We start from the raw sequence: 23,840 nt of genomic DNA on the forward strand, positions 1-23,840 counted from the left end.
GTACCGGATGTGGATTGATGACATGAGACCCGTTCTGGACGGAGACAAGTAGAAGCTGAACCAATCGAACGGCATGACAAAGCTTAAAGAACCCGGGCAGACGTATTATAGGTATGAGTGGCCCGTCATGTAGTCTACCTAGTGACAGTGAGCTCCCCCGTCAATGTATCGTTACACGGTCATCCGGATACTCTTCGTGTCCCCAGGAAAGTGGTCTCTCCTGCAGCGTTATGCCCGGTGTCCGAGAAGTTCCTCGTATTAGCGCAAGGCACGGAAGTACAGAAAGGGGTTCATGCTGAGCAGGTCGGAACAATTTCGCAAGCGGCGCAGCGACAACTCCATCCATTTCAGTGAAGCAATTGCGAAGCTTGAATGAATTGTTCTCACAGAATCAGACGAATACTCTTATGCAATGCTGCAATAGATGTGTATTGTTTGTCTGGAAACGCTGCCAGTTTGTTGCGCCCCTCTTGCTTACGGTGGAGCACCTGCTAGCGCTGACTGTGTTCTGTGCAACTTACTCGCTAAAAGTTTATGAAAGCCTTGTGAGAGGAAGCAAAAGAAAAGCGTCGTGAGCTTGATAAGGCAATAAGGATCAAAATGGACTTTTGCTTTATTAACGTTACTATTAACATCTAGCATAAATCAGTGGCATCAATTACTTAGCTGATGTACTCGGGGTATCGTACAAACTTATGACTTTGTTAGTGTTCGCACTTGGAATCGACTCGTTGATGACCTTGAAGATCTGTCAGTGGTGAAAATATACTGTGGGTATTGATGTTGGTGCTCCATCGTTAACAGAAGCTGAAAGCTTCAAGCAGATCCGAATTAGCACCTTTTCGGAACAAAGACTAACTATTGGCTATGTTGTGAGGAGCTGAATGAATGGCAACATTCAATTCCTAGATCAGGCTGTAGGCAGCTGTCTTCTAAGCTGTGGACTGGCCCTGATAGAGCAAGACAACTACAGAGCCACACAGTCTAAGCATAATGCAGGTAATATTTACCCACTTGCTCGTCAATCTGACTCCAAGTCCGGAAAAAAGGAATCAATATCTTCGCCGATGCAATAGCTATGTATGTGGATGAGCCCGTTTAGGGCATAATATGCAACCGCAATCCTCCTGTATGCCTTGTATAACCTCGTGTTCGGCAGTCTCAAAGAAGATTGGTCAAATTCGAAGTTTCCGTATGGAGTTCATATCATGCTTTCTGTACACCACGGCAGACGGGTTCTACAACTGAAGATTCATCTATGAATACGGCTTTGGAGTCCAAGAATCTAAGTCTGTCTCATCACTCACCACCACACTCACAACTCTGTCCAATACCTCTACTCACAAATTATCTCTGCTTCTTCACCACCTTATACGTAAGACCTTTTTCAAGCAGATACTGATGCCGTCATATCTAACAATCAAGAGCACAAGCCCAAGCCATCCAACATGTTCGCTTGCCACACCATCATTGGCGTCGTTGCCAGCCTCGCTATGCTTGCGGCCCCCGTGTCCGCGCGCACCTGGGCTGGAGGCGTTAATATGAACACGGCCTGTGTTAGCCAGTGGGGTGTATCATTCCATGCTCAAAACGACAAAGCAGACAATGCTGCCAATAGTGCCTACGACTGGTACTGCACGGATGGCAAAAATCAAAGGAACCTTGACGTCGGTGCCTTTTGCGCCGGCAGGTACGGCGGCAACACCTACGCTGACCCTCAGGGCAAGAAGAAGTACGACTGGGGCTGCTACTATCCCTAAATTGCTCGAAAACCTCGTGAAGAAGTTGAACCCTAGTGTAACGACTCATTGAGCACGACTGTTGCAGCAATTCCGCCTGACCCTGGCGACGCAGGAAACGTACGATGGGCGTACCTGGGCTTCATTGGAACGAAAGAACTATTTTAAGTTATGCGACTTTGGGAATAGTACGGATGGAAGTAGGGTGTATCGGATGTACTGGATGTATGAGTTATCTATTTTATCCTAAGGATTTATTGGGCACTTTGAATATCCAGAACAGCTAGGTAGCTAGAACAAAGGGACTACTTCACAGCCGAACGATCTGGCTACCCTACAGCACCCATCCACCTCTTTGCCTTGTCCTTGATAGCATCGCACTTGGGATACTGTACTGCCCCCCTCGGCACGATGCCGTCGCTTTGGGTACTGATCAAGAACTTTCCAATTCCAATCCCGTTGTTAGCCCGCATGCCGAAGAAACTGACAAGCTTCCGTTTATCCTCTGAGTTGAACCCCTCCTCAGTCGAGTTCAGGTACACCAGCGCCATGCCGATCGGCAAAGGCGCAGATGAAATTCCGAAGGTCCCTGCATTTGGATGGAAGAAGACATCGACGATGTTGGCGATCTTGGTACAGAAAACCCTAGGGTTGGTTCGCTCCGGCAGCTCAATGTCAGGCTTCGGGCCAAGAGCAAGGCGAAGAGTGCTGTAGGCCAAAATGGAAGTTGTCCAAAACAAGGTCATGATCGATGTTATGACGACGTCGCACATGGTGGGATTGTCGACACCTCTTCTTTCGAGGTCTTTTAACTCTTCTGTCGGGCCCATGTTGTCGAGCCACCGTGTAAGTTCTCTGTCGATGCGCCAGCACTCATTCACCAGTCTGCTCCGTTTTGCCTCTTTCTCGATCCCTGGTTCGCAATCACGCAGTTCGTCGAGATCTTCGAGGATACCCGGAATATCAACAAAGATGTCTACTAGTGCGTCTTTGGAAGACTTCGGATGATGCTTCCAGGGTACTGTCTTCCAGATAGGATGGCTCAAAGGACATCTTTGCCGCCGCTTGATGTGTGTAATTGTCTTATTAATGCGTTAGAATAAAAGAAGCCACAAGAATAGTTGATGAGAAGTGTTGTACCTGATGAACACGCCCAGAGCAGAAAAGCTGGTGCGCGTGGCCGTCGACATGGCTCTGTGGTGTTCGCTGCACCACTAGGGCCATTTCTCCCATGGCATGACCTTCCCAGCTCTGGGCTTGGGAGATACCCCGTCTCTCTCTATCATCTGCGCCGTACAAGAGCTGAAATGAAATGAGTCTTGGCTTTTCGCAGAGGAAGAAGGGGGCTTGGAATGCACATACCTCATAGAGACCGAGGATCCTTGAAGCCACCATCAGCGCATCTGACCTCCATCGCGTAGGATGCCGTAGGGCAGTGTTTAATTCACCAAGTGCCTGGCAGTAGAACTTGAGTCCCTCATCTATCATCCATACTTGCTTGTCGCGTCGGCCGATGGTTCCAAGACTAATCGCCAGCAGGCTCTGGCGCAGTGCTGCATCCGTTCGGTAAAGATCCTGGAATGTAGCAGCCCAGTCTGAATGAGAGTACCGGACAATGGGGGTTCCTGGGGTGAAAGCCGGGGCATCGGGCATGTATGTCTCCCAAAACAGATCAAGAATCTTTTCCTCATAAGCGGAATGAGAAAATAGTGGCGCTTGGATCGTGGGAGGCGCCACAAGGGCGAGAACTGTATTTTTAGGCTTCGGGTTGTTGGACGTGACATTGACGAAGATGCGCTTCCGTTCATAACCCGCGCACTCGATGCCAGCCTTCAGGCACTGCCCGCATACCGGTCTCTGGAGGTCGCACTACCGTACACCGGGTCAATGATCAGGCGCATGTATGATAGGGGACCAAGGGTCCTGGTGCACTTACTCCTTTCTTCCGCTTGCGACATGTGTTGCAACCCTTGGATCGTCCCGGAACTCCAACCATCTTGTGAGTGGGATCCCAGACGGGAAAGCAAGCGTTTGCACAGAGAGGATCACCCGGCGCAGGATGCTTCTGATTTGGGAAAGGTGAGCGGCCGTGGGCGCCAGAGCCGTTTTAACTACTCCGGGGCATCGGTGGAGTGACAGCGATCGGAAAGTAGGCTTATCTCCCGGCGGAGCGGTTGCATCTGATCTGTCCCAGACCAAGCAAGCCTTAATCGCAGGGCCGCGGGCTTGGACGCAAGACGTTGTCGTGGAGGCTTAGAAATCGACGAATGATGCAGCAACCAATTTTCAGGAATGCTGCTAGACGATGAACTATGCACGCTGAGATCAATGACGACGACACTTGAAGTAACACAAAAGGCGCATCCACATTGCTGGAGACGAAGGATTGGCTTATTTTCAGCCCTGCAAACGCTCGAAGGATTCCAAGCCTCCTTAGCGATCCACTCAACCGCTGGCAAGCAAGCCACCTCTAGGCCCATTTGGGAAGCATTCTGCGCGCTGTGACTCGATTGGGTGTTTGAACCAGCTCTCCGATCTTCGTGATGCGCGAGAAGGCTGGAGTTAGATGCCAAGACGGGCGTCTGGCGGTAGAATTCATCTCCAATTTCCCTTGTCTGGCACAACGGTTAATGCCGCCTACGACGTTGTCGCGCATTTTCTTTCCAAGACCGTTCAAGCGCCTCCCAGCCCTAAAGACGCGTCTGCGCAGATCTCCCATGGACGTTGTCGGCATGCAGAAGGCTGTGTTCCGACCGGGACCCCGATCACGATGCAGATGAAGTAGAATGATGAGATATAAGACAATGAGCTTCCGGTTTCTATTTTACGAAGATTGGAATACAGCAGCTTCAAACACCATCAACCCATCTCTCATACTCTGAATCTATATTCGAAAAGAACAAGAATTTAAACAACTAAATTAGACTCGGCTGACAACAATCGTGAACATGGTTCAGCCGACACGACCTCCAGCCAACGGCTTTGTTGCAGCAGCACGGAAAGTCTACAATCCATTGGGTTTCGCCAAAGGCTACAACTTCGTCCTCTTTTTCATCTTCTTCGGTGCTTTCATGGGATTTACACTCGCCCGCTTTGAGTACCTCAACTTCAGCATTTTCTGTGGACCCGGTGGTGCAGCCCCTGGGGAGTGTTTCTACTACCAAAAGCGGATCGAGCAGATCGGCATCAAGATGCACCTCGGCGCCATCCTCCCGGCCAGCTTTCTAGCTTGTTTCCAATTCGTTCCGGTCATTCGTCACAAGGTGTTGCTCTTCCATCGCATCAACGGTTATCTCATCATACTATTGTCCCTCGTCAGCACAGCGGGCATTTTCATGTTCTTGCGGAACGCATTCGGAGGCGGCATCGAGACACAAACTGGCATCGGCCTCCTATCGATCATGTTCATCGGCTCAATGATGTTGGCGTTCATCAACATCAAGAAGCTTCAGATTGAGCAACACAGAGCGTGGATGTTACGAGCTTGGTTTTACGTATGTGCGGCAAATGCTTCAAACGCTCTCATGCTAACGTCCGAACAAGGCCGGATCCATCATCACTATTCGGCTAATTCAGATCACTGCAGCCACTATCATCAGCAACATGGGAACCTACTATGTATCGCGTCCTTGCGACCAAGTTGCGTTCATGGTAGACAACGTGAACAGAACACTGGCTCTGTACCCTGACTGTGCCTCATACTTTTCAGGGGAGAATCCGGTTCAGCAAACAGTCGTCCACGCCGACCTGCCCGGCGCAACATCGGCTGCTGAAGCTGGAGCAGCCACCGGCATGGTCTTCGGGATGGCTGTCTGGCTGGCCCTGGCTATACATGCCATCGGGATCGAGATTTATGTGAGTGTAATTGTAAATTGAAGTCACACTTTCAATCAGCTAACTTATTCCAGTTGCATCTCACACCTGCAGAGGCTGAAAGACTTCGCAATGTTTCTTATAAGAGACAACTCGAAGCTGGGCTCCATCCTGCCGGAAGAGCCGGAATCACAGCCGACCGGATTGGAGACTCTGAGAAGTGGCAGCCAGGGGATAGGCCGGGCCAGGTCCCTCACAAGCCGTCCCAGGATGACTCAATTTCGCAGCTTGCATCTCACTGAAGCTGCAAATTTTGATGGTTCATCCGGACTTGGACGGCATACGGACCGGACCGGCCTCGGCCAGAAGGCGGCCTGGAAAGGTGGAGAATTCAGAATACGAGCACGGGGCTCCGCGCATGAGAACGGGTTATTAGCCGCAATACATTTGAGTTAACCCAACCCACCTGGTCCTTGCATTCTGCTGGCCGTTCCTCTGAGGCTACAGTATGACTGAATCACTCAAACCTTACTGCTAGAGAACTCCTCCACTGTTGTTTAAAACTTCGACGGGCAGATTGACAGCTTTCTTCGGACATTTCCGTGTGAAAGGTTGAACTGGCATGCTGCCTAACTCACTGAATTAAAGTCACTACAGAGAAGCACGAAACATAATATTATTGATGTATTTCTTAAGGAGGTGCCTGACAGTTGCAAAGCTTAACGAAGATGTCTTGACACGCTTTTAAACTTTCGATGTTAGTGGTTAGTAGACTTCTCGCCTCTCGGACGGGCCGCCCGAATAGCGCCGTGTCTGCCCCAGAACATCAGCAATGACCACTCAGTCATCCATGGGATGGCGTCCAAATTTTACAACAATATGAGATTCTGAAATGTCCATCAAGACCTCCCATTGCAAATCCGCATATATGAGGAGGAACCAGCTCGCCACCATAATATGAGGGCGGACGTAGCAGTCATAATCAATTTCATCCCTACCTACGTATGTTGCATTCTGCAACGGGCAACAATGCACTTCGTTCTACTATGGCTCCTTTCTTACTGTATGCTGATCCACTGTGCAGCTGTGGAGTCTCCATCACTGCTAAGTAAGAGAAGTCGAAAACAAAACATCGGGATTGTAGCTGGTGAATCAGGTCGCAACAGCCAATTTTTCTGCGACAGCAACCAGGTTGCCGCCATCGAAAGGTCTATTATGTGGATGAATCGATACGCCAAATCTGCTTATGACTTCCTTTATGAGGATGATTCTGAAACAACTTCAGCATTCATTGGATGGTTTGGCGGTAAATCTACCCCTTCCTCTCTGTCTTCCCTTAGAACCGAAGCGGTCACGAAGATGCTGATCCTTACTCTTATGTACCAGCGAGCAATACCGACAAAGTCAACTTTATCAGAAGGGAGGTGTACGATCCCATTGAAGCGTTGGGCTCTTCAGCTAGATGGTACGTTGCCGAGCTTGAGGATCTCGAAGAGACCCTAGTCATCGGCTGCGGAACAGTTCGCAATACCGATGATTGCCGTGCCCGAGGCACCCACCTTGTTGCCAACAAGTTGAAGAACACCATTACCATTTGTCCATCATACTTCTTCAATAACGGAGCTGTCGCATCAGACGAGGCAGAGGAGCAATCGATGTCAACGTGGAGGCTGGAACGACAACTTCTACCTGCTGCTGGGTTTGCTTTGCTGCATGAAGTAACCCACATCACAGGTGTGGTTGGAGATTTTGAATATTGGACAGATGAGTTGGCTTCCACCGACCATGCCTACAAGCCGTCAGAGTAAGTAAAGACTGCCATAGTGTTTCCGATACCTTGACTAAACAGCCACCCGCAGATGCATCAAACTGCCGGACTTAAGACGAATTAATAATGCCCAAACCTATGCTCTGTTTGCACTAGACGTTAGGACGAATCCGGCATTTACGAGCAAGCAAGTTGATATGGATATCAAAGATCCTCAACAGTTTGCATTGAGATGGCTTAGAGCTGGGGTTAGCGGTAGACCGGAAGAACCATAGTTGGTAAAAGGATGCTGAATATGAAGTCTATCCATATTGAATGCAGGCAAAGTTCGACACGCAACCTATAACCTGAACTGTCTCAAGATGACTGTCGTCCTGCGTTTTCCTTAAGACCTCTCCTCCAAGATTTGCATCAACAGACGCTCGTTGTTCTTTGCCATCCAAGTCGCATCCACGGAATTTGCAGTGATCAAGGTCGCCAAGTTGCGCAGGCTGACACCGGCCCCGGTTGGCGCGGCCCCACCCGTTCACGGCATCGAGAATGTCTGGTGGCGAAGTTTCTTCGACGAAAGCGAGTGGAAGAATCGTTCATTGATTACATACTTAGGAGGCATCTAGCCTACCTTGTCGTATTTGGCGTGTTTGTATACATTGTAGCCGAGCTTTGCATCGATGACTTCATCATCGTTGTGTTCTGTTCCAACCTCCCGGCACCCGATGCAGGGGACAATGATGTCAAGTCATTCTTGCGACTAGCAACCCTCCTTGGTGTCGGTGCAAATGCCGTTGCAGCAGACCTTCTCGCAAGTCTCGACCTGTGGAGAGTTAGTGTTCTCCAAGTTTACAGCCAACGCTTTAGGTGAGCACTGGCTTACAAAGTTCCAAGTTGGGCTGGATCGACCAGGCCAGGTATAACACTTGACGATGTTCAGGCCTGAGCATCCCATGGTGTATTTGTCAGGGTTGCAGCCTTTGCCCTGATCCTCAGCTAGAACCAGGGCTGCGAAGAACGGAACCAGGCTGGAGAAGCGCATTGTGAATGAAAGAGGTGAATCGATGGACGCCGGCTGATGATTTGTTCAGAAAGAAACAGACAGTGTAGCAAAGACGAGGCCAGCGCAGACTTTTAAAGAATTCATTTGACTAAGGTAACAAAAGCGCGGTATGAAGAAGAGAGGGTTTCAAATTAACAATTACGCGGCTTCCAATACACCGCTTCATTTTCATGGAACCAAGTTCCACAAATTACTAAAGTTAAAATCGAATCCCCCTTCTCATTCCATACCTTCCGCCACGAGAACCAGGCGACGCCGATCTTCAACAAAAAACATACATGACTCTTTTACCCCAGCTTGTATTTATAGTGCGAGTGGTGTTGCGAGAATCCGTTTGGTCCAGTCCGTGGCATAACGGGGCTCTTCCGATCCAAGCTGGGAGTATGACTCGCCTTCCCTCACACCGTTTGCACTTCTGTGTTATCGGACAAGATAAGTATCAGTACATAATTGACCGTTTGAAGTCATGTTGTGTTGTTCTCAGTCGCGAACTTTGTCTACCATGCCAAAATGCTTACTTGATTGCTTCTGTGGACATAACAAAGCTGCCCGTACTTAGCACCGACAACACTCCGACCAATGATAAATACAGTCATTGACCAGCACCAATCTACTTAATTGGTCAGCCTGGCCCAAATGATGTTTGATAATGACGCAAACCCCTTCAGCAGCAAGAGGTCTGTCCACGGCCGAAGAAACAAATGCATGGATGGTGTTTGTTTCCCCGGTTCAAGATTTGCTTAAGGAAGTGCGCATTCTCGGGTGTCTCTCTATAAAGAGAGCTCCTGATGTTTTCGAGAAGCTTTCTTGTCATCACGCTTTATCTTCTCTGAAGACGCCAAGAGCTCGCTCCTTCGCGAGTCCATTTGATGCGGCGGTGTGAGGCGCAGTGAGGTTGTGCAGATGACAGGCTCCACCGGCTACAGCGGCATTGGCAAGGCAGAATACTTAGCGTCGAGATGTCTAGGCAGGACTGGGTCAACAACCAGCAAGCTTCTTCTGTGTCGCTGGCGGCCTCTCAAATGGATATGCGATGTCCTTATATTTGTTTCAACTTGGCTACGAAGACCCATTCATTAAACGTATATTGTTCTCATTCCGGAGCAGATACTCGTGAGCATTACGCTTGACGGAGTTCTAGCCATTATCTTCCTTTCCAAAAATTCATGGGAAACCTACATCATGTTGTTCCTGAACCTAGGCTGCATTATCCACCCACAAGATGCTTTCCAATACCCTTCGCTACCTAAATTCAGACACTTTACGCGCCTCCCCCTCCATATTAGAAAGAGAATTTGGGAGTGCTGCCTCGACATCTTCTCAAATATTTGCATTCCACCATCGGATCTCAAATTGGACATCGTTCCAACACTGAAAGTTCACAATCCTTATTCGCCACTGTTGGCGACCAACACCGAGGCCCGCCAAGTCGCACTTCTAAAATTGCCCCGAGCTCGGCTTTACAACCCAGAACAAGACATGCTCTACCTTGACAGCGACAACTTCTACAACTTCTGTCAGGCATGCGGTCGAGTTGAATGGCCTTCCGCCACAAAGCATCTGGCACTTGCTCTGCCAGTCACCGACCGAGGACTTTGGCTACCGATGGCTATGAAATACTTGCCGCAACTGCAATCCATATCGATTGTCCTGCCTGAAGCCAATGGGATAATAGATAGACTCGAGCACGTCGAGGTTCCGAAACCAGCATTCAGGGTCCTCAGATATCTCACAGATGGCGAGAGAGATGATGTTGAGATAATGGCGGAATTTTGGGCTGAGGCATTTGACGAATGGGTTCACATAGTCTGGATGAAACGGCTAGCAGATTTCGTTGATTCGGTCAAGGAAGACTTGAGTCTTTATGCAAAACGAGAGGAGGCACCTTGTTGGAGCGATGAAACGAACACTCTCAGGCTTCGATTCGATGTGATGTGTTTTGCGGAACTTGATGCGATGAAGATCATGTAGCGAGCGAGAATGAACGGGTTTTATGACAACTTGAAATTGAACTCAGTCTAACCAGAAGACAGCCAGGACGAACGGCACATATGTGAGCTAATTTGGCCTCAGCTTTCATGGAACAACGACTCATATGCCGACAGCATCTCCTAATGCAATTATTGTAGTTATTCATGGTTAAAGTTTTGTTGCAGTCCACGATCATCAACCTCTCTGGTAGTATTTAGGTTATGGAAAAGATGGTGTTGCTTGAGGTGCCGTAAAAATGGTGAGCACAAACAACACTTCGGGAGATATCGTTGTAGCTGATGATGATGAAGAGCTAGGAGGTTCGACCGTCGTTGCCGATGAGGAGATAGCGAGAGTGCTGGAAGTCGAAGAGAAACTATCTGATATAAGACTCTGGAATGTTGTTCGTACCTCCAAAGGCGTAGTATGCGACTCTCCGGCAGAGATTGAAACTAATGTTGTGTTTGAAGAGGGCGTTGTTGTAGAGCTTATCGATGCTAATGAAGATGCGGTTGTAGGCGAGACAGTACCAGAGCTTGAAGAAGTACTCAAACTCGAAGAAGCACTCGAGCTTGAAGAAGTACTCAATACAGTAAGCGTCGAGCTGAGAAGCACGCTGGAGCTTGACAATCCATTTGTGCTGAAAGAAGCTGTGATGCTACTGTTCACAATAGAACTGGCGCCAGGGATAGAAAAGGTATTGAATGAGGTAGTTGACGTTCCGCTTGAGGATCCTCCTGCAATTATGGATGCTTGTGAGGTATTGGTGGTGGATCCGACGGAGGAGCTGCTAGATGGAGAGATGGATGTACTTGTGGTAGACAGCCCAAAACTAGTCGAAGACGAACTGACGCTGTTTGATGAAGTGGAACTTGTCGACAGCACTGAGATTGAATTTGAGGAAGACACAGCGATAATGGCTGATGACGAACTCGAACTGCTTGACGTGCTGATCGTCGTAGATGAGGATGAGATGATGGTCGAACTTGACGTAGAGAGCGTAGTACCAGTTGGGAAAGAGGTAAGAATGCTTGACGGGTCGAAAGTTGTCGTTGTCAGTATCAGGCTTGAGCTCAAACTAAGCGATACTTGAGCTGCAGATGACGCAGTTGATGAGGGTGAGAGTACAGATGAAGATGTTTCTAAAGCGCTGAGCAGTGTGGACGAAGTGGTCGAACTGGGTAAAATGTTGTAAGAGTATTGAAGGATAGCCGAAGAGCTTCGGATAAAGTCAGCGATGACTACTGCAAGCCAGAAGGGCTTCATCATGACTTTAGTGTCTGACGGCGATGAAAAATTGAGAGTGATTGTGGTTAGGACGCAAGACTTCGCGAGTCCGAGAGTAACGCGTAGGGGGCCAGAATGAATATAAGCATTGCTTGAGTCGGCATAATCATCAACCCTGTGGGATGACATTCGCCAGAGCTGAGAAACTACCTTCGGCTACCGGGAATGCTACCCAGACTGTCGGGTTTGCGAGAACGCAATCCGAACCTCAGCTGGTCTCAAGTCTGCCATGTCTTTTGTTCTGGCTCGCATTGTGCAATTATTCCCACCCGGCGGCCTTGTCCTTCTCATCCGATACCGAAATAGACAGACAGACAGACAGACATGAGATACAGAAGAAGATCTGCCACAGAAGCCACATTGGCGCGGTCTGAGCATCAAAAGACCGAAAATGCAGGATTAAGGATTATGCTGCAATAAGGGCTTTCCCAGAAACCTGACCGGCAGTAATTTTAAGTGCCAGCCATGTCTTGCTCACCAAATTGCAACTTCCCAAAACAGCCACCTGTTGATGTCGGAAATGCCGCTGCATTCCTTAAGAGGTCAGAAGAATGAAAGCCTGCCAAAGGGTGCTTTTTCATCTACAGTTCAACGTTTCTGAGCCAAAATAGATCCCACAAGACGAATTTTTACCGGTACACGTACCCTTGGTTACTCCATAAAGGCATGTTCACAAACGCCACACTGCCTCTCCTCGCGCATGAGGCTTATGTTCCCTGAGAGATGCAACACGGAGAACTTACGACACAGAAATTAGAACAATCGAAGGTGTCGGTCCGACCTTATGACGCATAGAGGCAGCAGCAGAGCGTCCAGCGGCTCTCATTGACCGAAACATAAGTCCAACCGCTGCGCCCTCGTCTGCGCTTCCAGATTAATGGGTGGCCGTATACACAGATAGACAGAGCAGGCAGCGCCCAGATAAAGCTCACTTTATCACCGAGGCGACGCAGAATCTACGACTCCTTCAATCGAATCGCCCACCGAAGCTTCTGCGGCTTGACTCAACCCGAGCAGTTGTACTGCAGTCGGTGCTACATGTAGTGATGAAATGATTCAGCACGTGAAAATGTGACATGCCACGAAAGAAAGATTGCCTTGACGGAGACAGCGAGCACCCCTAGAGTGACGATATGTCAATTACTAGTACTTGGACTCGTCGGCTACAATTAATGCTCCTTTCTGGCCGTCTAGCTCAAATTGCAGTCTCCTCAAGTTAAGCAGCCAGAAATAGTATGAGTCAGCGAAATTTCCTTTTTTGCCTCCGTTGGGAAAGAAGAGAATCATCCGGACCTCTAATTAAGTTTTAAGAACAATAGGATCGGCGTCTTAGACTTTACCGTGCGGAGCACTGAACGGTTCTGCCTAGATGATAATAGTTCCCATTGGATCGTAACTCCGGGTAGCCTTGTGAACATCATCGGCAACTTGAGAGCTGGATTTCAGACGAGTCATCTGAGATGAACATCCTACTTTGTATGAATTAAGCATAGACAAAGAGAGGGGCAGTGCCATGGGACTGGTATTCAATCATTCAAGAGTCCGCGGATTCTCGGTGTCTACTTAAACACCTTGCTTGCCCATGCAGACGTCTTGTTCTCTTTGGCACGATGTTTGTCGCTCTAACACCCACCATCATTCGAAACCTGATACACTCTGTTTTACTTATTCAGTCATTTCCACTCATTCGTATAATCATGGTCCGTCTTACACTTGTTGCCATCGCTCTCGGTGCCGTAGCCACTGTCACGGCCCGTACTTGCCCGGGCGGCTGGATCAACTGCTACTACGCCAATGGAGAGAGATGCACCGCCGGCTGCAAGCACGCCTTTTGGGGATGCGGTTGCGACGACAACAAATTTGATTCAACACTTAACGACTCTGAGTGCACCAACGCTTTCGGCGTGGATTATCCGGATTGTTGATCTTGTCATGGGGGCAGTTTCTTATGCGTAAGTCATACTATAAACGCTCGGGGTAACCCACCTAGAGGAATTTCCTTCGACTAACGGTGGGAATAGGCAGAGATTAATTCCTATGGAGCTGTCCGTACTAAGAGCGGTATTGATTCCCGAGAATCTTTTTAAATGGGAGCATTCGTTTCTTATCCCACTTTCCTCATGGGCTTGGAAAATAATTGCGAAGAGACGAATCAAGAAAGAATGATCTCCCAGCTTTTGCTGAATTGTCAAGATGTTTGCATCATTCGCGTCCGAGGCCTTAGAGTGAGGAAAGTGTACGATAACATAGAGATTGATACAAAGCTTATCGTTCATCTATACGCATTGGCGATTATTTATAGACGGAATCTTCAGTGGACCTTATGATATCGGGTGTCAGAGTCAGAGCCGGAGGCAGACTTGTCCTTTCTCGTCCGAAATGGTGGCAGTGAGCCTTCAATCTTGAGCCAACACTCCTGTACCTACCGAAGAAGAACCTAGCTCTCACCAAATGTCAAGGGCATGAGATTTGAATTTCACTTGAACCAATGATGAATGAACGAATGCGATCAGTTCAGGCCTCGTCAGCATGCTCAAATGGCCGCTCGTGAATCTCAATCAACTACTATTGCGTGGGGTGGGGTACATCTGTGTCTTGCGGTCTGATTGGGTCCGAAGATGAGCGGCGGACATAGCTCAGTTGGGAGAGCGTCAGACTGAAGTATGGGTCTCTACGACCCATTGAAAACTTCAATCACTTAATCTGAAGGTCGTGTGTTCAATCCACACTGGCCGCATCTTCACTTTTTTGACATTTTCGAGGGCTCTCCTATTATTCTAGATCGATTGGCTGCTGGTGTGTGTGTGTGCTTGCTTGCACGATGTGCCCAAACCTGCGACAGAGTATTGGCATGACTCGGATGAGTCTCATCTCAGTTCAGTCTCCTTTTTTGTGCCGAATGCTGCGCGCAGTCACTCATGTTAGGTATCTATCAAACCCATATTTCCCTCGAAACTTGTGGCCTGGAAAAGTTAGCAAGCTTTCACTACAGCTGCAAGGACAAGCACACACGGAAAGCCTGTTGCGGGGAGAGGGCCACGTCGATCCCCGATCGGCCACTAATACGGACGGGTAGCTTTCCCGTGCTGTTGGAGAGACACAACACCAAAACACCACTGTGTAAACTTGTGCCAAGCGCCGCTGCGATTACATGTCTCACCCAACGACGCACCAGGGAGAGCTGTCTCGTAGATCTGTGCAGATCATTGCTTGAAGTTCTTCCCTTGATCCAGATTCATAGACAAAACATCTTGAGGATTTCCTCAATCCGGCATACTCAATGCCCAAAGCAAGCGAACTAGCAGCAACAGTGAACTCAACCACCCAACTCTTCCATGTCAAATATCGGATTTCAAAGCTGGAGCGGGGAAGTGACCACGAAGTTCGATAGCGTGCTGTACTTTGCCAACTTGTTCGAATATGCTGTGCACATGTTTGACAGCAGAAAATAATCAGCTCTTGTCTGACACTGTGAGACATGGCTCTGCTCGAAGCATGAAAACGAGCTGCGATTGACAGTCAGGGATCCAATGACAACAGCTCTGTATTCGATTACGGGCCGTCGCGCATGCGCTATTCTGTGGTCTAGTGAGACAAATAACAGCCATTGCGAGACAGTTGACGCGCGAACGGATAGATGAGGAATTCAGAAGACATTCGGGGCCGTCAAGCTGCCTCGGAAGGACAACCTGATCTATTTAACACAAGACCTGAAGGATCCCGGCTCTTCACTTCCACTGTCGTTTTGTGTCTGCCACTTTTGGCTTTGAATTTCCGAACAGGATATCAACATGTCGGACAAGATCACCCCCATTCCCCAAGCCAAACCACTCCTCCCCAACTGGGTACCCAAGATTGGCGGCAACACTCTCCAGTTCGCCGCCAATGCCAGCAACCCATGGCCATACTTCAAGAAACTAGCCGAGCAAGACGGGCATGGTGAGATCTTCCAGGCCAAGGTCGGCCCAAAGACTATCGTCTTTATCACGGGTCATAAACTTGTGGAAGAAGTGTGCAACGAGCAGCGCTTTCGCAAGCAGGTCACCGCGCCCATCAAGGAGATTCGAACAGCGGTCAATATCGCACTCTTCACAGCTGACCAGAATTCTCCTCAGTGGCTGGTCCACCACAACATAATTGCGCCGAAGCTCACGCCGGAATCATGCGAGCATCTCTTTGGTGACTTCCTCAACACGACCAATGAGCTTTTCGACTTGTGGAGGGACAAAGCTCCAGTTGCCGAGATCGAGCCTCTGGTTCAGCTGGATCGACTCAATCTCGAGGCGACAACGCTGTCGCTATTTGGAAAGAAGCTCAACTGCCTCGAAACCGGCCACTACATGTTGGGGGCCATGGATACGGGGACCGGAGAAGCCGTGCAACGCCCAAACAGAAAGCTTCCATGGCAAAAGTTCATGAACAAGAACAAGCTCGACATAGCCACAGACGAGATGAGGACCTACGCCCAAGACTTGATCGACTACAGGCGACAAAACCCCACAGATCGCAAAGATCTTCTTGCAGCCATGCTGAGCGCTACTGCAACCGACCCCGAGACCAACGTACCCAGAAAGATGCGTAACGTTTCGAAGACGGATTCTGAGGTCGTGGACGAGATCGTGTCCATGCCCATCGGGAGCAGCACCGCCCCTTGCGCCATTGCTGGGGGCATGTACTACCTCGCGAACGACCCCGCAGTCATGGCTGCAGCTCGGAATGAACTTGACGCCGTGGTCGGGGACTACGAACTCACCTACGAAAATGTGAGCAAATTGAAGTACATTGAGGGCATTGTTCGCGAGTCGCTGCGTCTTTCCTTCGCGGCACCCGGCTTCAACATCGAGCCACTCCCTCATTCTAAGGGAGACACTGCCCCAGTGACTCTGGCTGGAGAGAAGGGCATGTACCAGATACCCCACGACCAGGGAATGATTGTCGTTCTGGCTGGCGCAAGCCGAGACGAAGCCTTCTTTGGCAAGGACGGCGTCCTATTCAAGCCAGAGAGAATGGTTGGGGAGAAGTACGACAAGCTCCCGGAGGGAGTCAAGAAATACTATGGCAATGGCAGGAGAGAGTGCATCGGAAAGCACTACGCATGGCTGTGGCAAATGGTTGTGATGGCGAAGTTGATCAAGGAGTTCGACTTTGAGTTGGTTGACCCGAACTACAAACTGCACCATTACGGGTGGTTCAACGAGCGGCCCATCGGTTTTCGGGTGAAAATTTCCCCAAGGAAAGGCACGAAGAAGTATTCCTTGTAGTGGCCTGATATAGGGAGGAACCCAGAACAATATCTCGAGTTAATGAACCTTCATGCCCAGTCAGAGGAGAATGAGATCTTATGATGATGCAATTAAGACACGTTTCACGGAAGATTGCCACGTTTGTGTTGGTATTACTTATTATTCATTATCAGACTGCATCACCAGCCCTTTCAAGCAATGGTAAGAGTGAACGAAGCCTCGTCAGGCTTGCTTCCCCTCTTAGACACACCGCCCTGCGCCAGAGCAATCTCATTCTCAGCATCGTTGGCAGCAAAGAAGGCTGCCGTCGCGAAAGGAGCACCGAGCATGCAGCCGCCAGTATCGATGTTGAGTGCGCAGAACCCAGGCGCCGCATCGGCGTTGTTGCGGACATAGTTGCGCAGGGGAGTCTTGATCGTAACCTTCTTGCCTCCGACGCCCTCAAACTCAAGGTCGATGGTCAGATCCTTGGGGATGGAGTCACAGCTGCCGTTCCAGGCGGTGTGGCCGATGGGGTCCCGGGCGAGACCGGCCGCAGCGGAGAAGGCATCCATCGCGGACGAGCTGATGGGCAGGTCGTTGATCTGGGTGCCGGAGTCAATCATGCAAGACCGGGTGCTCAGCTCGCTGTTGTCGAGGGTGACGTTCTTCACCTTGACGGTGGGGGGGGCGACGAAGTAGCCGACGGAGGCGCCGAGGCCGTCGTTCTTCACGGGGGGCACCTTGACGAGCTCGCCCGTGTACTTGGAGTGGTCGATCGCGCCGAAGACGGCGTTGCCGGTGAAGGTGCCGTCCCATTTCTCGGGGGCCTCGTCGAACCAGATGCTCTGAACGGGCGCGCTGATCTCGCCCCTCTCGAGGAGGTCCTGGCGAACGTGCGGCCCGGTGGTGTTCCACTCGGCGGTGCGGTAGAACGGCGCCACGCCGAAGATGCCGAGATCGTAGGCCCCGGCCGAGCCGCAGGTACCGTCCTGGTTGGCCGGGAGGCGCTGCTGCATGTACTCCGCGATCGCGACTCTAGCGGCAACGTCTGAAGAGAGACCCGCGTCGCCGGCGAAGTGGAACGTGTCGTTGACGCTCACCTTGCCCTGCACGATCTTGGTGTAGCCGCCGTATGCGAACTGCGAGGGGAACGGCTCGGGCTTCTGCGCCGTCGGGCTGTTGAGGTAGTCGTAGAAGGGGTCTACGGTGACGTTGCATTTGCCCTGGCAGAAGAAGGCGGTGCACCCCCAGTTGTTGATGGCGTCGGGGCCGAAGACCCAGAAGTTCTCGGAGCCCTGGTCGAAGACGACCTCGACGGACTTGTTGGAGTTGGGGTTGACGAGGTTGGTCGCGATCTTGTGGCCGCCGCCGTAGTAGTAGTGCAGCGGGATGTTGACGGTCGGGATCGCGGCGAGGGCGGTGTCGGCCAGGGCCGCCATGGCGAGGGACTGGGTGCGCATCCTATCGGTTGAGACTTACAGAACGAGTGACAGATGGAGGACGGAAGCGTGAAGAAGAAACCGTCTGGTGAGAGAGGGAGAGAGAACGACGCCCTTCTTAACGAGTCTTTGGGAGAGGCTGCCGCTATTCCTGTCCACGCCCTACGAGGTCGCGGAGGCGGATATGAAAATTGGGACATGGCAAAAGCTATTTTGAGAGAACCGGGAAGCACCGAGGGATGGATCACATCGTGACCACGACCAGGGCCGTAACGAACTTCCCGTTGCAGGATCGCGGAGCGGCGATCCTCTCGTAACCTCCGCCCAAACCTCGACAGTCCATGCTAACCTGCATCCCGCGGGACGCAAAAGAACCTTCTTCGTATTAAGATTGTGTCAACCTTCACATAGAGTGCTTATATGGGGTTGCAGTGAGGCCAGTGGTGGAATAAACGGTGCTTCTAGCGGCCGCTGAAAGCGAAATTAGCTCAATGCGCGCCGATTTGCCGGCTCTGATGAAGACCAAGGAACAGGTCTGTAAGCATTGTTTAGTAACAACAAAGATACGAATCAGTGAGAGGTTACAACGAGTATTTTGAACAAAATCAATAATTCACGATATTGTTGATCATCTGTTCCTCACGAAGGGCTTTGGGGGAGTTCGAGAAGCAATATAGATCTTGCCTCTTCGTACTGCTTGCTTCCTCAGCGAATCGAGGCAATGAATCAGTTCATCTGGAAAACTCGGGGCCAGAAGCAAAAGACGGCCAACCCCTGGAAGTCCCCTCTTTTTAAGCCAGGTTTGGCAGTCGTCCGATCTCTTGGATACGAACTTTTTGGCGGAGAATAAGGCGACTGGTACAGGGGCACCCCGGGCCCATGAGCCATTCATCATGATGTCAAAAAATTGGACGTGGTTTTCTTTTGCGAAGGCGAGCAGCGGGTCGCAGCAGTTGGCGGCTGACCCTGCCGAGAAAGCTTGTCTTCGCTCTTGGCCGTGGTATTAGACGGCGGTCGTCTCTCAAGCCGGGGAGCGACGGTCCCTCCCTGTCAAGCATCTTCTCATCTTCTGTTCGCGAGTCGGTCTGCTACGAGATACCGGCAGAATGAGACTATCGTGGATTGCGAGTGTCAGCGCTCTGCTGTTGAGCAGTGTTGCTTCCAGTCATCCGACACAGCGTGACGGAGCCATTCATGAATCCGTCTCTCAATTGCCTCGGGGATGGAGACATGTAGCCCCGGCAGAAGACTTCTTGACCGTGCGGCTGTCTATCGCCCTGAAGCAGCCCGGGTTGTCTGAGCTCAAGAAGCGTCTCGATGTCACCAGCGACCCGTCGCACCCCGAGTATGGCCAGCACGTCTCTCGGGATCTCATAGACACCCTCCGCGAGCCTGGTCTGGATGCCTACCCGGTTGTCGCATCGTGGCTGGAGACGTATGAGATCCACGACTTCAAGCTGGACGGCGCGTGGGTGCGTCTGAATACCACTGTCGGCAAGGCGAATCGCCTGCTGGACTGCAAACTCTCCAAGTACCAGTTCAAGGGCGAGAAGCCTGTTCTCCGTGCCAAGGAGTACACCGTCCCGGCCCGTGTGGCGGAACATGTCGATTTCGTCTTCCCGGTTACCCAGTTCATCAGCAAGCCGCCCAGGAGACAGGATTCCGTGCAGGAGCTGAAGAAGACCAAGCGAGCCAGCAGTTGTATGTCCTCCCATCCAAGTCGCAGTTGCTCAAGACTAACCACTCCTCAGTGCCTCAAAGCTGCTGGGACTACACCACGCCGCAATGCATCGTAGACCTCTACAACATCAACTACGCCCCTCCCAACGGCCCGTCCCCCACGGACTTCGGCATCGCGGGCTTCCTCGAAGAGTACCCCAACGTGCCCACCCTGCAAGCCTTCCTCGCGTCGTACAGCCCCCGCCGAAACGCCACCGGCTTCTCGCCCGCGTACAACCTCACCGTCGAGTCCATCAACGGCGGCAACACCACCACCGAAGGCGGCGGCGTCGAGGCCCTCCTCGACATCCAGTACAGCATGCCCTTCATCCAGCCCATGAACGTAACGTACTTCTCCACCGGCGGCCGCGGCCCCGAGATCGGCGACGACGGGAAGGAAAAGACGCCTCAGGAGAGTGGGGACGAGCCGTGGGTTGAATTCCTCGAGGCGCTGCTCGCGCGGGAGACGATCCCCCATGTGATTTCCATCTCGTACACGGATGATGAGCAGGCCATCCCGCTGCCGTATGCGCGCAAGGTGTGCGACCTGTTCATGCAAGTCGCCGCCCGCGGGGTTTCCGTCCTTGTTGCGACGGGAGACGGCGGCGCCGCCGGTGTGCGGTCTGGCAACTGCGTGTCCAACGACGGGAAGAACATCACAAAGTTCATCCCCACGTTCCCCGTCGACTGCCCGTACGTAACTGGCGTCGGCGCCACGGGCAACTACCTGCCCGCCGAGCCGGCGTGGTACAGCTCCGGCGGGTTCAGCGAGTACTTTGAGCGGCCCGCCTGGCAGGAGTCCGCCGCCAAGGCGTACATTGACCGCATCAACGGGTCGCACGCTGGGTGGTACACGGCCGGTGGACGCGGGAGCCCCGATCTTTCTGCCGTGGGCTCGCGGTTCTTGATGCAGCCTGGGTGGACGCAGAAGGGGACCAGCGCGAGCACCCCAGTCGTGGCGGCGATGGTTGCGCTTGCGAATGACAAGCGCATGAGGGAGGGCAAGGCGCCGTTGGGGTTCCTGAACCCTCTTCTTTACTCGAACAAGCTTCGCTCTGCGTTTGTCGATGTGACGAGCGGATCGAGTGGCAGCTGTCCGATTGGCGACCAGGTTGAGAGCGGATGGTTGGCGACTGAGGGGTGGGATCCAGCGACGGGTCTGGGGACATTGGACTTTGCCAAGTTTATTGAGGCACTCGCATAATAGTTAAAAGACCTCGAATGATTCAACAAACCTCCTCGTTCATACCGCCGTTTTGGTGACATTCTGTGCTCTGTTCCCAATATTTCTCCTCCATGCCCTGTTCAACCTCGTTGAAACCCCAAGCCAGATGACTCTAGATCCAGACAACCTCTAGATAACTCTCATACTGCCCGCCAACATGCACCAGCTGCTGTGCGACGTTCTGAGGCTGCACCGCGAGCGGCTCAAACTCGGGAAGACTCATACCGTTGCCAGAAACCTTCACCACGAGCTGCTCCCCCGCATCAAACTGTATCGCCGTCGGCCAGACCCAAATATCCAACTTGATAATCTCCCCCGCCTTCACCGGCTCGTCCGTGTCTTGCGCCAAGGTCTGCCAGTAACTCTGCGCAAACTCAGGCGCGACCTTTCTCCTCGACGCCCGCAGCTGTCCCGTCGGCCCGAGATACTTGAGCGGGTTGATGTTGGGAACCTCCTTTGCGTCGGCGACACCGAGGTCCTCCAGGGGCATGTTGACGTGAACCAAGTCGTTGCCACTGCTGTCCCTCTTTCTCAGTTGCACGTAAATGTCGAAGTCCGCCTGTGATGGGCAGGAGGTGTGGATCACCAGCTTCGTCGGGCCGGCCAGCTTGGTTGGTTGCTGGAAGGTGTATGCCAGCTCGAGCCTTTCGGTGTCTTTGTACTCGAGAGTACTGGAGGTAGCCTCGTTTGCCAGCTGGAGAGACTTGTTCTGCGTCAAGTAGAGCTTCTGCACGTTCGTGGTGGGGGTGTAGGGGGCCAGCCACGGGAGGTGGTCGAAGGAGAGGTCGAGGATGGGCGGCTTGTTGTAACCCAAGACCGCGAGCCGTACCGGCGGCGTCTTTTCCCAGCCGTTCTCGATGCCCTTGAGGTAGCGGTCAAAGAAGCGTTGCAAGTCGTCGACTCGAGATTTGCTGTAGAGGTCGTACCATTCCTGGGTAGCATGAACGGCGATCCTAGTCATTTTTAGCATCGGCTTTTTGCAGCACTTCTGAATACTCACCATTTCTTCTGATGGGGGATCTCTTCGAATCCTCGGAAACTACCAACGGTGTGAAGCATGGTCGAGTAGCTGGCAAGGATGTATGCTGGGACTTCAATCTTGTCCATGCGAGCCCTCTTGTCGTCCCAGTACTCCCTACAGTTGGGGAACTTGTCCAGCATCGCAATGTTGTCTTCCATCATGTTCCGACCTGTAGACCCCGTGTAAGAACCACATGAACTGCCGCGAGAAAAGCGCTACCTACCATTAAGGACGTGATTGATCATCCCTGAAAACCCCTTGTCAGGAATGCCTCCCCGGCTCAGCGTCTCCCGGAGATGGTCGCTGCAGCCCTCGAACGGCGCGATGCAAGCCAAATGAGGCGGCCGCTCGGCAGCGATGAACCATTGGCACAACGCAAGCCACGAGTTCCCCGCCAGGGCGACTTTCCCGGTGCACCAGGGAAGCTTGGCGATCTCTTCAATGGCGTCGTGACCGTCTTGGCCTTCGCCGGTGCCCCAGATTCTGATGTCGCCTTCAGAATCACCGACGCCGCGGGCGTCGGCGTTGACGACGGCATAGCCTTTAGAGACCCATTCGGCAGGGTCAAGTCTGCCTCAAAGTGTCAGTTCAGAAGCAAGGATGCGCAGAGGAAGGGGGCAGACCCTTCAAACGATTCGTAGCCCGATAGCTTGCTCAGAGGAACTCCAGCTGTAAGAGGGACCTTATCCAGGTTGAGAGCCCCTACGCCCAAAAGTCAGCCATCTCGTGCGTTAGAAATCACCAAAGAAACCCACCTGTTCCAGTCTTTCCATACGGAGACCACATCAACACGGCCGGGACCTTGCCCTCCGTCTTCGGCCGAAAGATGTCAGCCCGGATGCGCACGCCATCCCGCAGCGTCAACAACTGATCGCGTTCGAGGATGATGTCGCAATCCAGCGGGCGACGGTCCGGGGTCTTCTTGTGGCCGGCGGGAAGCTCCACACGGGTTGGCTCTTTGGGGTGCTCCCACGGCGGCGCGGTCGCGGGGCGCTGCAGGACCTCGATAGAGTTGACATAGTACGGCGCCATCGTCGGGATATTTTTGTGGAAGATGATTAAATTCGTTATCTGGCCTAGCTGTGATTAAGGTTTGCGATAAGTCCAAGGGGCATCTTCCTTTCTTATACGGGCCGAGCCATCTTGACATCTGATCCACCTCCTCCCCGTCGTGGATGTAGATGTGCTACACCACCAACTTGATCTTGACGGAAACAATGTGGACACGGCCCCCTCACCGGCAACACATCACGGCAAAGCCGTAAATCCGTTGCCATTACACAGTTTGTCGAGAAGTCAATTAATCTAGAAATTCCCGCCTCAGGATAAAACGAGATCATCGCATGAAGCCCACCATCACCATCGGGGACGGGGTCATCTGAGGCTCCTGAACACATGGGCGCTGCCATCACACCAAGACGCGGGGGCAGGGCAGCCCGCGGGATACCACGCCAAAAAAGCTTAGAGTTTCCCCCGCATCGGAAGTTGCTCGTGCGACAGAGACACTGGAGACTGGAGTTCCATCCATCCCTTGTCGGTCTCTAGGTCCCGTAATGGTAAAGAGGGTCCCGAGTCCCGA

The 23,840-nt window shown here is 51.8% G+C and overlaps 10 protein-coding genes across 10 annotated transcripts; 5 read left to right on the forward strand and 5 right to left on the reverse strand.

The window, feature by feature from the left end:
- Positions 1 to 1,448: 1,448 nt before the first annotated feature.
- Positions 1,449 to 1,760, forward strand: CGGC5_v015322 (uncharacterized protein; the record flags this gene model as incomplete). The annotated part of the gene is made up of 1 exon (XM_032022272.1): positions 1,449 to 1,760. One exon carries the CDS (start codon positions 1,449 to 1,451, stop codon positions 1,758 to 1,760), a length of 312 nt encoding a protein of 103 aa, XP_031880854.1.
- Positions 1,761 to 2,068: 308 nt separating this feature from the next.
- On the reverse strand, positions 2,069 to 3,735 carry CGGC5_v015323 (uncharacterized protein; the record flags this gene model as incomplete). Its single annotated transcript, XM_032022273.1, has 4 exons — positions 2,069 to 2,821; positions 2,880 to 3,041; positions 3,102 to 3,608; positions 3,676 to 3,735. 4 exons carry the CDS (start codon positions 3,733 to 3,735, stop codon positions 2,069 to 2,071), a joined length of 1,482 nt encoding a protein of 493 aa, XP_031880916.1.
- Positions 3,736 to 4,687: 952 nt separating this feature from the next.
- On the forward strand, positions 4,688 to 5,854 carry CGGC5_v015324 (uncharacterized protein; the record flags this gene model as incomplete). Its single annotated transcript, XM_032022274.1, has 3 exons — positions 4,688 to 5,233; positions 5,283 to 5,594; positions 5,648 to 5,854. The coding sequence occupies 3 exons, from the start codon at positions 4,688 to 4,690 to the stop codon at positions 5,852 to 5,854; spliced, it is 1,065 nt and encodes a 354-aa protein (XP_031880788.1).
- Positions 5,855 to 6,767: 913 nt separating this feature from the next.
- CGGC5_v015325 (uncharacterized protein) lies at positions 6,768 to 7,595 on the forward strand (the record flags this gene model as incomplete). The annotated part of the gene is made up of 3 exons (XM_032022275.2): positions 6,768 to 6,858; positions 6,939 to 7,356; positions 7,412 to 7,595. The coding sequence occupies 3 exons, from the start codon at positions 6,768 to 6,770 to the stop codon at positions 7,593 to 7,595; spliced, it is 693 nt and encodes a 230-aa protein (XP_031880787.2).
- A 476-nt stretch (positions 7,596 to 8,071) lies between these two features.
- On the reverse strand, positions 8,072 to 8,353 carry CGGC5_v015326 (uncharacterized protein; the record flags this gene model as incomplete). Its single annotated transcript, XM_032022277.1, has 2 exons — positions 8,072 to 8,134; positions 8,195 to 8,353. The coding sequence occupies 2 exons, from the start codon at positions 8,351 to 8,353 to the stop codon at positions 8,072 to 8,074; spliced, it is 222 nt and encodes a 73-aa protein (XP_031880922.1).
- Positions 8,354 to 10,721: 2,368 nt separating this feature from the next.
- On the reverse strand, positions 10,722 to 11,611 carry CGGC5_v015327 (uncharacterized protein; the record flags this gene model as incomplete). Its single annotated transcript, XM_066153240.1, has 3 exons — positions 10,722 to 10,995; positions 11,194 to 11,423; positions 11,474 to 11,611. The coding sequence occupies 3 exons, from the start codon at positions 11,609 to 11,611 to the stop codon at positions 10,722 to 10,724; spliced, it is 642 nt and encodes a 213-aa protein (XP_066007430.1).
- A 3,812-nt stretch (positions 11,612 to 15,423) lies between these two features.
- CYP505A3-0 (Bifunctional cytochrome P450/NADPH--P450 reductase) lies at positions 15,424 to 16,893 on the forward strand (the record flags this gene model as incomplete). The annotated part of the gene is made up of 1 exon (XM_032022280.1): positions 15,424 to 16,893. The coding sequence occupies one exon, from the start codon at positions 15,424 to 15,426 to the stop codon at positions 16,891 to 16,893; it is 1,470 nt and encodes a 489-aa protein (XP_031880924.1).
- A 173-nt stretch (positions 16,894 to 17,066) lies between these two features.
- SAP2-1 (Candidapepsin-2) lies at positions 17,067 to 18,317 on the reverse strand (the record flags this gene model as incomplete). Its single annotated transcript, XM_032022281.1, has 1 exon — positions 17,067 to 18,317. One exon carries the CDS (start codon positions 18,315 to 18,317, stop codon positions 17,067 to 17,069), a length of 1,251 nt encoding a protein of 416 aa, XP_031880919.1.
- Positions 18,318 to 19,402: 1,085 nt separating this feature from the next.
- sed2-0 (Tripeptidyl-peptidase sed2) lies at positions 19,403 to 21,219 on the forward strand (the record flags this gene model as incomplete). The annotated part of the gene is made up of 2 exons (XM_032022282.1): positions 19,403 to 19,997; positions 20,048 to 21,219. The coding sequence occupies 2 exons, from the start codon at positions 19,403 to 19,405 to the stop codon at positions 21,217 to 21,219; spliced, it is 1,767 nt and encodes a 588-aa protein (XP_031880796.1).
- Positions 21,220 to 21,352: 133 nt separating this feature from the next.
- CGGC5_v015331 (putative serine esterase) lies at positions 21,353 to 23,293 on the reverse strand (the record flags this gene model as incomplete). Its single annotated transcript, XM_032022283.1, has 5 exons — positions 21,353 to 22,193; positions 22,241 to 22,430; positions 22,485 to 22,831; positions 22,885 to 22,963; positions 23,017 to 23,293. 5 exons carry the CDS (start codon positions 23,291 to 23,293, stop codon positions 21,353 to 21,355), a joined length of 1,734 nt encoding a protein of 577 aa, XP_031880920.1.
- Positions 23,294 to 23,840: the final 547 nt, after the last annotated feature.

The sequence above is a fragment of the Colletotrichum fructicola genome (assembly GCF_000319635.2).
Source record: "Colletotrichum fructicola Nara gc5 chromosome Unknown KSG_Nara_v1_contig09, whole genome shotgun sequence".
Taxonomy (NCBI): domain Eukaryota; kingdom Fungi; phylum Ascomycota; class Sordariomycetes; order Glomerellales; family Glomerellaceae; genus Colletotrichum; species Colletotrichum fructicola.